This window comes from Aethalodelphis obliquidens, unplaced genomic scaffold (genome assembly GCF_003676395.1).
Source record: "Aethalodelphis obliquidens isolate GAN/ISIS:26980383/991018 unplaced genomic scaffold, ASM367639v1 scaffold32, whole genome shotgun sequence".
NCBI lineage: Eukaryota > Metazoa > Chordata > Mammalia > Artiodactyla > Delphinidae > Aethalodelphis > Aethalodelphis obliquidens.
The window spans coordinates 2,800,882-2,814,837 of NW_020837976.1; the positions used below are offsets into that span (position 1 = coordinate 2,800,882).

General features: G+C 47.5%; 1 protein-coding gene and 1 long non-coding RNA gene across 2 annotated transcripts in view; one reads left to right on the forward strand and one right to left on the reverse strand.

The window, feature by feature from the left end:
* LOC113631295 (uncharacterized) overlaps positions 1-12,912 on the reverse strand; it is a 95,381-nt gene extending 82,469 nt beyond the window's left edge. Inside the window, exons 1-2 of the long non-coding RNA XR_003437251.1 lie at positions 12,815-12,912; positions 11,508-11,704 (exon numbers count right to left, since the gene is read on the reverse strand). This is a non-coding gene — a long non-coding RNA (uncharacterized LOC113631295). The remainder of the gene's footprint in view (positions 1-11,507; positions 11,705-12,814) is intronic.
* The window catches only part of CABLES1 (Cdk5 and Abl enzyme substrate 1), a 105,767-nt gene continuing 104,011 nt past the window's right edge, over positions 12,201-13,956 (forward strand). The window contains exon 1 of the mRNA XM_027127597.1: positions 12,201-13,447. Within this exon, the coding sequence (XP_026983398.1) occupies positions 12,573-13,447 (875 nt within the window). The 5' untranslated portion in view covers positions 12,201-12,572. The remainder of the gene's footprint in view (positions 13,448-13,956) is intronic.

Below are 13,956 nucleotides of genomic sequence, written 5' to 3' on the forward strand. Positions count from 1 at the left end.
CTATATGACCTTGGATTTCCAGGTCTCCCAAGGTCCTGATCAGGGCACAAGACACTCACCAGCCTCTTGTCCTTGCCAGGGGAGCGGAGGTTCCCTCCAGCCCCTCTCCCAGAACAGTTCGGTTCCTGCAGAGACAGGAACTCCCTTTTGTAGGGCAGCTACTTAATGTGCCAAACACTCTGCAAAGTTCTGTTCTCTTCAGAAAGGGGCCACTTGTTGGTGTGCCCAGCAGACAAAGTCCCAGGATAAATGTGCTGCATCTTTCTAGAATTTTAATTTCACTCAAAGATTTGGGAGGGAGAGTTAATTAGTGTGAGGTAAGTAATGTAAAACATGATTTTTACATTAATCAATAGGGGATCTATAATAGCATGGAGCAGAATGCTAAATTAACACACGTTCTTAATTTATTATTTGAAGAGGTAATACATGTTCATGAAGCAAAATTTGAAAAGTATAAAAAAGTTTAGAATGAAAATTTACCCCTCTGTTCTCCAACCACCCAGCTTCACTCCCAGGAGGCAACCACTATGCCCAGATTCTTGGGAATCCTCCAAGAAATCATCTATACACAGTCCAAGTAAGTACCCATGTCTGTGGGTTGTTGTTGCTGTTTAGTATAATGAGCATAAAATACACACTGCCCTGCATCTTGCTGTTTTCAGATAACACTACATCTTGGAGACCTTTTCATAAATCCTAGAGACTTATTTCATTCTTTCAACAGCTGCACAGTTTTTCATTGTATGGATGTGCCAGAATTTGTTCACCAGCCCTGTGATGATTATTTCCAGTATTTTCCTACTGCAAACAACACTACAACAAATATAACCCTGAATATTCTTCATTTGTACATGTGTTAGTATATCTGTAGGAGAGATTCCTGGAAGTAGGTCACAGGGCATATTGCACCGTCCACTTGTCCTCTGAAGAGTGCTCCCAATCTACACTACATCAGAGTATCTGTTTCTGATCCTTTAGCCAATGCACAACAGACAACACAGTGTTCTTAAACTTTCTGACCTTAGCCAGTCTGATGGGTGAAGACTTGTATCTCATTAGAGTTTTTATTTGCTTTTATTAAATTATGAAGGGGGTTGAGTATCTTTCTTTTCTTTTCTTTTTTTTTTTTTTTTTTAATGTTCAAGACCCATTTGTATTTCTTCTTCTGGGAACTGTTTCTTCATATCATTTCTCCATGTTTCTACTAGATTGTTGGCTTTTTTTTCTTATCAACATTTAGAATTTCTTTAAATATTAAGGAAGGGTCCCTTTTGCTATGTGAATTGCAAATATTTCCCTCCAGTATGTTTGTCTTTTGATTAGTTTGGTTCCCTCCACTACCCCCTCGCCTCATTTGTTTTATACATATATATGGTAGCTAAATTTACCTTTGCTTTTATAGCTCCTGGGTTTTAGATCATCTTTAGAAAAGCTTCTCCCCTATCTGAGGTGATTTAAGAAATATTCTCTCGGGCTTCCCTGGTGGCACAGTGGTTGAGAGTCCGTCTGCCGATGCAGGGGGCACGGGTTCGTGCCCCGGTCCGGGAAGATCCCACATGCCGCGGAGCAGCTGGGCCCGTGAGCCATGGCCGCTAAGCCTGCGCGTCCAGAGCCTGTGCTCCGCAACGGGAGAGGCCACAACAGTGAGAGGCCCGCGTACCGCAAAAAAAAAAAAAAGCAATATTCTCTCATTAATTCTTTCCATGAAAAGTTAATTAAGTCCTGTCTCTGTACCAAGCGCTGCTTTAGGGGATGGAGTTGCAGTGTTGAACAAGGCAGACCATGAGGACATGTTCTGAGTTCTTTTGCTAAGGTCTTTCGCACTTTTCCTAACTACTTTTACGATTTCATTTTTTGCATTTAAATCTTTCTTCCATCGGGAATTTAATCTGCTGTAGACTGTGAGGGATCTTTTTTTTTCCCCAGCTGGCAACCCAGTCAATCCCGACATCACTGACTAAATAATTTATCTTTACTAACTTGAGATATCAGTTTTATCATATGCTAAATTCCCATAGCCAACACATTTTTATGCTAAAAACAAGACCTCAAATCAATGTCCTGCTTCCAGCTTCACCAAGGGACCCCTCAGGCTGTCAGTATCCTTTTTATTTATTTATTTATTATTATTTTTTATTTTTTGGCTGCACCGCGCGGCATGTGGGCTCTCAGTTCCCCCACCAGGGATCAAACCCGCACCCCCTGCAGTGGAAGCGTGGAGTCTTCCCCACTGGACCGCCAGGGTAGTCCCAGTCTCCTCTTTTTTTGCCTTTAGGAGCACTTGGTGGGAAGTCTGAATATCACCAATGTCTTTTTATCCTCTACTCTTCACAGTAGTAACCTCCAAGGTAGAGAGTGTATCTCCATTTCCCAAGCAAGGAAATTAGACCTAGAGATGTTACGACCCACACACCATCCATCTGCCTCTGGGAGTGAATGCCTGTTAGTTGAGAAGTCCAAGGCCAGCTCCACACAAGCTGTGCTTTCAGTCTTTCTTTGTAAATTTGAAATGGAAACCCGGAGGGTCCAGGCTCTGTAGGTTATAAAGGTTGTAAACTGTCAGAGGCCACATTTCTTGCCCAGTGGACTAGAGGAACAGAATCTGCGGAGGGAGATGATGGAGTCTGAACCAGGCACCAGAGAAGGTTAGGGGGCAAGAAAAGGCAGGCCCACATCCACGGTTCTCTGTGTACACGGGCTCCAGCTCTATTCCTGTTTCTGTGTTCCTTGAGACTTTCCTATATCCTTAGATAAATTCTCCTTAAGCTGCTTTCACCTGGGTTTCTGTCACCTACCATCAAAAGGATCCTAGAAAATGGCTGAAATGAGCCCAGTCCTGGAATGGTTTGTTTCCAACAGCTTCTCTCGCGTACATCACAAAAGGGGGCCAGGATGCTGTGTCAGCTCTGAATTGTGTCTCAGAGGGCAAATGGAATGTGTAGTTATGGCCAGTGTAGGGGCTCCAGAGACCAGAGTCCTCAGCCATCCACCATGTGAGCCCATCTGTAACCAGACTGGAGGGTTGTGACAGTACAAACACAAAGCCTACTTCTCTTTCCACCTGATAAAGGTGTTATTTAGAAAAATGAGACCTTCTTACTCCTTACTTTCCCCTGGGCCCCTGTGTGAAGGTGTAGACCAGGAACTCATGCCAGAACGTAGCCAGCGTCTGACCCTCTCATCTGTTCTCCCCTCCCCCGGATACTGTTGGTTCTTTCAGGAATTACAGCTGCCCCCCAGGTTGGAAATCTGGAAGCCAGTTTCTCCTCAGTGCCTCATGCCCTTGACCATTCTTTTCCATTCTCACTGCCAATTCCAAGTGTTACCGCCTCGGGCCCAAATGGTTGTAATGGAGTCCTAACATTACTGACCCCATGCCTGTGCATGGCCTGAAATGCCCTATCTCACATGTGCACTAGAGTCCAAGTTCAAATATCACCTTCACTGTGGGGCCTCTCTGACCACCTAGGATTTGGCCTCTCCCTGTGACACAGACCTCTACCCTAAGATGTTACGGAAGGAATTATCCAGGGATTAGTTGTGTGACCAGAAGCACGACCCCATGCTTAACTTTTTTGAGCCTCTGTTTCTTCATAGGTCACATAGGATAAATAGCGGGGCTTTGTTGAGAATTCAAACTAGAAGGTAGAAATGACCATTTCAGGGCTTGCTCATAAAAGGGAACCGACCCTTGTGTCCCTTGCTCTCTTTCTCCAATTTTCACAGCAGACTGTTAACTCTTTGAGGCCTGGGATCTTGCCTTACTGGGTGCCTTGCAGAGAGCGTGGCATAAAGCAGGAGCTCAATGCACGCTGAATGAATAAATACATAAATGGAAGAATGAAGAAAAAGCCCTCTCCGATCTTAAGACTCTCTGTTCAACCCCATGTGCACCTTTGCCAAATTAATACTCCTTCAGTTTGGCCTTCGACACATGTGTCACTTATTGTTGAAAAATCATCTATGGGGACGTCCCTGGCAGTCCAGTGGTTAAGACTCCACGCTTCCACTGCAGGGGGCACGGGTTTGATCTCTGGTCTGGGAACTGAGATCCCACATGCTGAGTTGAGCAGCCAAAAACAAACAAACAAACCAGATGAAACTTTAAAAAAATTAAAAAATAAAAATCACCTATGGCTCTCTAGTGCCCATAGGTTCAAATTCTTTCCTTCAGATTCAGGGCTCCTCATGGTTCTGGCCCTACATACTGTTTTTTTGGTGTTATTTCCCATTATTCACTGCTACGGTCCTTTTAATGTAGCTGTTCTGGGACGTCTAGTCATTGCCAGCCACTTCCAAAAAGTCCTTTCCTTTCTTATCCTGTCTTTGCACCTTCATTCATACTTGATTTCCTTACTAAAGGCATCTCCTTCTCTCTGCCTAACCACCTCCTACTCATCGGGGGCAGAGAAAGCTAGTTGCTTCCTAATATCCCTAAAGAAATTGAAAAATGTTCCCCAATAATTCCACCATTTGACATTTGGACATAGTTTCTTCCAAGCTTTATTTCTATGTATTTAAAAAATATTTTAAAAAATATTCATTGGGAAGCGGTTTCTATAATGACCACCACACACTTATTTCTACTTGCATAAACAAAAAGAAGCAAATAAAAATCCCCATAATCCTACTATCCTAGCCAGTGACTTAACCGTCTGGTCACATATTAGTATTTAAAACAACAATTCCATTCAGTTTTTTCACAAAGTTGAGACATTGTGACCTATCTAGTTTCTACTCTATTTTATTTGGTTAGCATTGTTTCAAAACACATTTTTCATGTCATTAAGAAAGCTTGGTAAACATAATTTTTTTTAAAATAGAAGCACAATATCCCATTGTTTGAGTAAACCATAATTTACTTAGTTTTTCCTTTGCTCCACATTCAGGGTTTCTTTTTTCAACTTTCCTTTATTTTAAACAATGCTACGATGAATATTTTTGCGCATAAGTGTTTGACCTTGTTCCTCAATAGCTCCTTAGGATGACTGCAGTAACTACATTTCATGAGTGTTTGCCACGTACCAAGCATTAACTGCAATGTTACTGCACTGAATCCTCACAGTAATGCTACAAAAGGTAGATTATCATTCCCATTTCACAGATGAGAAAACTGAAGCACAATGGGGAACGTGCTCAATGTGCTCAAAACCATGAGAGTGTGACCAAAATTTAACCCGGCCGGTGTGACTCCCAAGCCCACGCTCTCAGGCGTGAACTTTTTTTTTTTGCGGTACGCGGGCCTCTCACCGTTGTGGCCTCTCCCGCTGCGGAGCACAGGCTCCGGACGCGCAGGCTCAGCGGCCATGGCTCACGGGCCAGCCGCTCCGCGGCATATGAGATCTTCCCGGACCGGGGCCCGAACCCGCGGCCCCTGCATCGGCAGGCGGACTCCCAACCACCGCGCCACCAGGAAAGCCCTCAGGCGTGAACTTTTTAAGGCTCTTGATACATTTGCCAAATGACTTTCCAGAAAAGTTGTTCCAGTCTACACCAGCAATATAAGAGTGTCCATCACTCTTATTTATCCTTGTATTCAAGTGATTGGTAGGCATTTGCATTTCAGTTTCTCTGGGCTGTCTCTTCATGTGGTTTGCCCATCTATCAGTGAAGGTTACCACAGACCACTAATTAGCTCAGCTAAACTTCCCAGTGGCAGGCAAAGTGGTGATGTTTCCCCCAGAATCTGGCCACATTCATCCCCCTCTGGTGTGAGAGTGACCTAACAAACGCAAACACTATAAAATAACATTTTTATACTGGGAGACATAGAGCCTTCTAGGCCTGTCGATTTGCGCACAGTCTAGAGGAGCTTTCATCTGGAAGCCGGCGCCATATGTAATTTGCATGTTCAGGAAATTACATAATTACATAAGAAGTGCTTTCTTCTTTGTACCGTGAGATGCTTATTCATGCGTATCAGTGTAATTTCAAAAGAAATAAAACCAGGTTAATTTCAGAGAAAATCAAGAGTTTGCTACAATTGAAGTATAAAAGTAACACAATGAAGAAAATTCATTGATTTTTCTTTAAAATGCCAATATCATAAAAATTCTGCAATTGGATTTTGGGTGGCATTATGGGCATGAACAATCCCCTTTTGGAAGACTGAGGCCATCTCAGGGTAGCATCTGAAATGTATTCTTTTTTTTAAAACACAGTATATTTATTTACTTATTTATTATAAATTTATTTATTTGTTTTTGGTTGCGTTGGGTCTTCATTGCTGCTCGCAGGCTTTCTCTAGCTGCGGTGAGCAGGGGCTACTCCTCGTTGCGGTACGCGGGCTTCTCCTTGCGGTGGCTTCTCTTGTTGAGGAGCACGGGCTCTAGGCATGCGGGCTTCAGTAGTTGTGGCACACGGGCTTAGTTGCTCTGCAGCATGTGGGATCTTCCCGGACCAGGGCTCAAACCCATGTCCCCTGCATTGGTAGGCGGATTCTTAACCATTGCTCCACCAGGGAAGTCCTGAAATGTATTTTTCTTAACACAGTTTTGACGCCACGTTTCTTCCAGGGCAGTTAACGCCTTGGGCAGTGGAACGGGACATCCCCTGCTCACCAGTCTGGCGTGCCTCTCTGGGGTCCCTCGTATACTAGCATCAGCCACCATTCACGAGCACCCACTATGTGTTAGACAGCGGGAGGTGTTCTACACATGCCTTGGTTCTCATCTGTGCAGTAACCATGCGAGGTGAACAGGATTTGCTCCAGCCTTGAGATGAAGAAGCCGAGGTCCAGCAGTCACAGGTTAGTGGGAGAGCTCGGAATCTGAAAACCCGAACCTGGGCCCATTGGCTGCACCCCTCTGGCGGAGGGCTAGTGGAATGGGCCACTTAATATGAATGGCTATCCCTCCTCCTTCACAATTGGCTAGGCTGGATCCAAGGGAGAATTTTGGTGGATCAGAAGAGTAAATGCATTTGCACCACTGTTGTGGGGATCTACACACTAAAGACACTGTGACAGTGACAAAGGGTTACTGGCACTTGTCTCCCCAGACTGACAGCTATCGAAATCTATTCTTGCCCTGAGCTGTTGTCCTTGAAAAATTAGTAACACACACTTACGTGACTGTTCATACAGTCCAATGGACATCTTCTATTGCCTACTTTTCTCAGCTTCTCATACAAGTTATAAAATTCTGAAGGCCCTCCATTACGCTAGGCAGGTACTGTGGCCAAACGTCCTTCTTCCTCTTTCCTCCACGTAGTGTGAGGGGTCTGGAGACAGAACGATCCTGTTTGGGCGGATGACTTAACAATGTCAGGGGCTGCTGGTGCCAGTTACTGAGGGATGGGCAGGTCCTCAGACAGGAAAAGGAGACTTGGAGGATGGGATAATGGCTAGTAGCAGGAATGCCATTTCCTCTGGGCACCTTCTCCTGTGTAGGGAGAGGAGAGTGTCCTAGATGGCTGGTGCTAGGGGGCAAAAGTTGAAATAGCCCCTACTCTAGGAGGTATGCCAGGGGTTGGTTGACCCCTGTGCATATAGCTCTCTCTCTCTCTTTTAAAAATACCTGATATATTTTGGTGAAAATATTTCCATGCCTTTTTCTGCCATTAGCTTGAGGGCTCCAGGGTAGGATCATTGCTACTCACATAACATAAGCCAGAACCGAGCACGGGATTAGCATTTAGGAAATACTGAGATGAGGACTCTAAGGAAGTCATATTCTGTAAGTTGCTCTATGTGGCTGTCTTACTCATTGAGTTTATTTCTTCGTTAAATATCCCTGAGCTTCTAGTCAAGTCACATTTAAATGTTGTATCGAGTCTCAGATGTCCTGGAGAATTAAGTAGGGAAATTAAGGTATCTATGCCAAACTGTAAAGGGGGAAACAATATCCCCCCCCCCCATCGATTTCCCTCCCCTTCTCCCAGGATAACAGAAATGATGATTAAGAGTCCCGACGGGAAGGTGAATTTCAGGGAGAACAGCTGGGGTGTTAACGACTGTCTCTTGGATATTCTCCATTTCTAGTCTTGGAAAATCTAACTTTCATTTGATTAAGGAAAGTAGCAGGTTTCTCATCGGCACTATGCCTATATTTTATGCCTATAAAAAGCAGGCAACAGCCTGCACTTTTAGGGAACATGCAATACAATAATCTGTTCTGAACTGGAGCTGACATCTGAAGCTTCTCATGGCCCTACCTGCCTGACAGTAGTGAAAACTACAAAAACCTAGAACCGAAAACATCCTGGCCTTTGTTAGGAGCACCTTCTATATTTTGCATTTTTCTAATAATAGCTACCTAAAGATACTCTGCTAGTTACATCATCATGCTGTCACTAATCCTCACAACTCTGCAAGGTAAAATATTACACTAAACCTACCTTTACAGACGAGGCAACAAACGCAAAAATTCTGTAATTTTCCCAAGCAGGAGGCCCCAAAGGTCATAAGCTTGTAAGGGCCTAAGCTGGCATCAGAACCCCTTGTTATTGCCACTTATGTCAGATGGCTTCTGATGTGACTGATATCCACTGTTTCCTCTAAGCTAATTTTCAGACTTCTTGGTCTGCGGAATTATTTTTTTTAAAGGATCAGTGATTACTTGCAGGTTCTTTTTTCTTTTTTTAATTGACTCCCATGTATGTCAGTCAAAACAGTTTGTGCATGCAATTACAGTTTTCAGAATGGGTGCTTGGAATGGAGCAATATGAAAAGAAATGGAAAAAAATCAAACCTTGGCAACTGGTTTAGTAAGAATTATACTTCTAAGCTTGCAATCCATGAGGAATTTGCAGAATTTCCTCTTCGCGAACTGAACTTCTTCCTTCCTTCATTTCCCAGGTCAGCTTAAATCCTGGCTCTTGCTTGAGGCCTCCCCTCAAATGAAAAGCTCCTTTTTCACACTATGATAATATGTATAGAGCGTCCCAGTCAGATTGCTCCCTTGATCACTTAATCAGAGTCTGCCTTACCATTTTACTGAAATGTGTCCTGAGCTTTTGGTTTTCACTACTATCAGTGTCAAGGGCACAAGGGCTAAAGGTTACACTTCTTTTTATCCCTTTTGTAGCAAGATGGTGCTGTGCACATAGAAGTTGCTCAGTAATACTTGATCCATGTATAAATAGGTGAAAAATAAGTGAATTTGGAAAAATTCAGGGAGTAAGTAGATTAGGATGGTATAGTAACAACCATTATAAAAAGTACTTTAAAGTTTATAAAATGCTTCTCAAGCAACCTCATTTGTACCTCAGAATAACCCAGACGAAACTGGCTTGGAGAGGTTAAGAAACTTACTCTTGAAACCCAGATCCCCTTCCTCCAAAGCTTGTTTTACTTCCATTATAGTTGACTCTTAATTATGAATATGAGATTAAATGTGGAGACAGTCCCCCATAAAACATCCTCACCAGCAGAGGGCGCAAGAATATGTATGGGTCTTGGAGTAATATTTGCATACCGGCCCAGCCACTATTTTTTTTTAATATAAATTTATTTATTTATTTATTTTTGGCTGCGTTGGGTCTTCGTTGCTGTGTGTGGGTTTTCTCTAGTTGCGGCGGGGGGGGCTACTCTTCGTTGCGGTGCGCAGGCTTCTCACTGTGGTGGCTTCTCTTGTTGTGGAGCACCAGTTCTAAGCCTGCCGGCTCAGTAGTCAGGGCTCACGGGTTCTAGAGCGCAGGCTCAGTAGTTGTGGCGCACCGGCTTAGTTGCACCGCGGCATGTGGGATCTTCCCGGACCAGGGCTCGCACCCGTGTCCCCTGCATTGGCAGGTGGCTTCTTAACCACTGCACCACCAGGGAAGCCCCTAGCCCAGCCACTTTAAGAGCTAGTGACCTTGGGCAAATCATTTTATTTTTCTGAGCCTCATCTGTAAACTAATGATGATAATCTCCCCTCCCCCCAGCACTGCAGAGTAGTCATCAGGATTAGAAATCTTCTGTGGCTAGAACATAGTAGGTGAACTGTAAATTGTATCTCTCCTGATCCCCGTAAGAAGATCACAGGAGCGGTTTGGAGGTTAAATCGATATTAATTCTTGTTTGATGTTTTAATAAATATTTGAAATTAGTTTGCATATTTGACCCTTACAATAGCTTAAATGGGCAAAGAAATAAATATTGATGAAAAAATTTTAATACCCAACGCTGGCAAGAGTGAGGAAACCAACTGGAACAACTTTTCTGGATAGAAAGCCTTAAAAATATGGTATGTCCTTTGCCCCCAAATCCATTTAACCTAAGAAAATAATATTGGATGGTAGCAAGATTTAGCAAAACAAAGGATGTCATCATCACTCTTTATAACAGCATAAGAGGAAACAACCTAAATATTCAATGTAGGGCACAGGCTTAATAATTATAGTTTCTCCATCAAACTGAACACCGTGCAGTCATTAAAATGATGCTATAGAAGAATATTCTAAAAGGAAGGATGATTGCAACACAGCAAGCAAAGATCGCAAGACACAAACAGCCCCCTTTAACTTTTGTTTAAAAATATACACAGGACAGAAATCAAAATTTCCATAGGAGATGCGATTGTTAGTGAAGCTTTATATTTTTCCTACTTCTCTTTGTTTACCTTATTCTTTAAATGTTCTGCAATAAACATGTATCACTTTTTTGATAAAAATAGTTTTTTCTTTTACATGTGCAGAGTTGGTGTTTTTTTTAAACACTGCCTGTCAGCACAACCAGACCAGTGGTCAAGTAAATTAAGTTAGTTGTAATAAAGTAACTTGGAAGTTTCAAGTCGTTAGTTGAAGAGAGTAATTAAAATCCTAATGAAATTACACAGCACTGGTCGCTTAGCTGCAGTAAGGCTGCTCTAAATATAGACACTGGGTTCCACTTTCTCAAAAGGCCTAAAAATGGCATAACATAAAAAATGAACAATTGTTCATGTAAAGGGCCATGTGCCATGTTTGTCCTAAACCACTGTAACCCGAACTCACCCATATCTCATCCTCCAGGCTGGCTGCATGTCTCTGGAAGGGTGTATTTGCTCTACATTACTCAATTTACTTTCTTGAACTTGAAATGGAGTGGAATTTCAATGTACAGTTACCCATTAGCTCCAAGGCTAAATTTAAACCTTTAATTAAATTAATCCCTTGATCTTAAACACATTTCTTCTCCCTCAGGAAAGTGTAGAGGGTTTCTTAGATGTCACAGAACTCAAGTCAGTGTGACAATTGTTCCTACTGCACTTGGTAAGTCACCTGAACCGCACTGGGAAATCTGCAGGCGTTTTCGGATGGCTCATGGTAACCACCCCCCACTCCAACCCCCCCAGGACAGGCGTTTGTTGGGCGTGAGGTTGGGGTACAGAATTCTGCCACCCCTCGCAGATCCAGAGCTGCAGCTTGGACAGGTACTCATCTTTACATAAGACATTGCAGGTGCCAGACGGATGTTTATGAAATAAATGACAGAAAGTAGCTGTGCATTTTGTTCCCAGTTTATATGGGAGGAAAAGAGATCATAACCCACAAAAATTTGCAAGGTGACAAGGGGAAAAGGTTGTGGGGCCATCTTAGCTTACCTTGTTCTTCATGGAAAACGGAGCACGTTTCTGGGTCGAAGTAAAAATTTATGTTGGCCTTTGCTAAGAAAGAGATGAAAAGTGACAGCACCATCAAATGGAGATGTGTCAATTAGTCTGGCCACACGTTTGATGTTCGCTCCTGGGTTCTTACGCACCCTCGGGTATGCATTTAAATCAGGGGCTGCATCCTCAGTCTGCGAATGAATGAGACACAAACTCAACGGTTAGCGACAGCTTTATGGTGGGACTGTCCACATAAGGGGTGTGTAACTATTAATAAGGATGTATTTCTCCGGGCCCAACAGCAGCGCGGGATCCAGTTAACAAGCTCGCGGGCCAAATCTCCGCGTCGCTCCAATTAATTGTCCCGCAGACCCACAACTCTCCCGGGACCACATTTTCACGCCGTGACTCATGGGGTTCTGCTCGCGCCCCCAATTCCCAGTCCAAGCGCTACGAGGAAACGTGCTACCTCCCTCACCTGGGCGCGCGCCCTGGGAGCCACCAACTCTCCCCGCAGTCGGCTCGGACTACCTGGACCGCCCGGCCGGTCCCTCGCCCCGCCACCCGCTTGGCTTTCCCTTCCTCCCCCTCTTCCTCCTCCTCCGGCCCCCCGCCTCCGGCCGCCGGCCTCCGCGGCTGCCGCCTGCGGCTTTGTTTTCCTCCCAGGTTTCATTCCCCACACGTGATACAGTGTTTTTGCAAAGAGCGCTTCGGAGCGCGAGCGCGGGGCGCGCGCACCTATAAATACGGACACCGGGGCCCGAGAGTCGGAGACCGCGGGGTCTGAGAGGGCCCGGGACCGAACCCCCAGGCTGCTGGCGGGCGGGCAGACGGCCAGCGAGCCAGCGAGCCGCGCGCGTGGGCCGGAGCGGCAGCGCCCCCCGCCCGAGCACCGAGGGGCAAGCATGGCCCGCCCGCTGGGGGGCCGGGCCGCCGCGCACGCCGCCCGCGCCCCGCGCCCTGCCCAGCCCGGGTCACCGGCGCTCGCGCCCGCCGCTTAGTACTCGGGCGCCGCTCGCTTCTCGGGGCATCGCGGAAATATCGCCGCAGACGGACACAATGGCGGCGACTGCCGCCACCACGGCCGCCACCGCCGGCAAGGCCGTCCGCAGCAGCAGCAGCAGCGCCGGCACCGTCGCCGCGGGCACCAGAAGATTGCAGCAGCCGCCACAGCAGCAGCCTCAGCCCGCGGCCGCCGCGCCGGCCCAGCCGCCGCCGCAGCCACCGCTGCCGCCGCCCGAGCCCCCCAGGAAGACGCGCATGGACCCGCGGCGCCGCCAGGCTGCCCTCTCCTTCCTCACCAACATCTCGCTGGACGGACGGCCGCCGCTGCAGGACGAGGAGTGGGCCGGCGGCGAGGAGAGCGGTGCGGCCAAGCCGGGCGCAGGCAGCGCCTGCGGCGCGAGGACGCGGCTCAGCCTGCTCGCCGCCGCCGAGCGGGGCGGTTGCGGCGCGCTCGCCGCGGCGGGCACGGCGGCGGCGTTGGCAGCTGGATCGGGCCCCTGCCATCCGCCGCCCTCGCCGCTGCCGCCCCTGGTCCCCGGCGGCCACGCGACCGTGCTCGGCCCTGGGGCGGCCCGAGGGTTCGCGAGCCCCCTGGGCGCGGGCCGGGCATCGGGGGAGCAATTGCAGCCGCCCCGGCCCGCGCCTCTCGCCGCCTGCGTTCAGCCGCAGCTGCCCGACGGGCCCGGGGGCGCCGGGCAGGAGGAGTTGGAGGAAGACGATGCCTTTACCAGCGTGCACGTGCCGGCGGCCGCCTTCTTGGGCTCCGGGACCCCCGGGAGTGGGAGCGGTAGTCGTGGCCGCCTCAACTCTTTCACTCAGGGAATCCTGCCGATCGCCTTCTCCAGGCAGACCTCGCAGAACTACTGTTCCTTGGAGCAGCCGGGCCAGGGGGTCAGCACCAGCGCCTTCGAGCAGCTGCAGAGGTCCCGGTGAGTATCCAGGACGCCACGCGCGCCTTACCTCGCGTCCCTCCCGGCCCGCTCTCTGCTGCGGGACTCGGTCGCTCCCAATTCCCGCGCCCTGCCGGATCTCTGGGCTTCTGGCGCGAATTCCAAACCACGAGGGCACGCGGAAGAGAGAAAGTCTCTAGGGAGCGTGTGTGTGTGTTCACACGTGTGTGCACGAGCCCGGCACTCACAGAGCAGCAGCACCATGCTCATGCAGTGGGTCCCGAGATAGGGCTTGCGGGAGCCCACTGAAAAGCGGCACCAAAACCTCCCACTGCAAGGAGGAGATCACGAGCTTCCAGAAATCCGGTCCGGACCCGGAGAAGCACTCTCCTTGCGCCAGGCAAGACTAGGCGGGGCGCAGAGTTGAGCCGTGGGTCCGGCCGGCGGCTAAGCGGCGCGTGTGAGCCGAACTTGTCGCAGACACGCCGTGAATCCCTCCTGAGAAGTTCTGCCTGCGCTCAAAGTATTCCAGTGTCCCAGGAGAACTT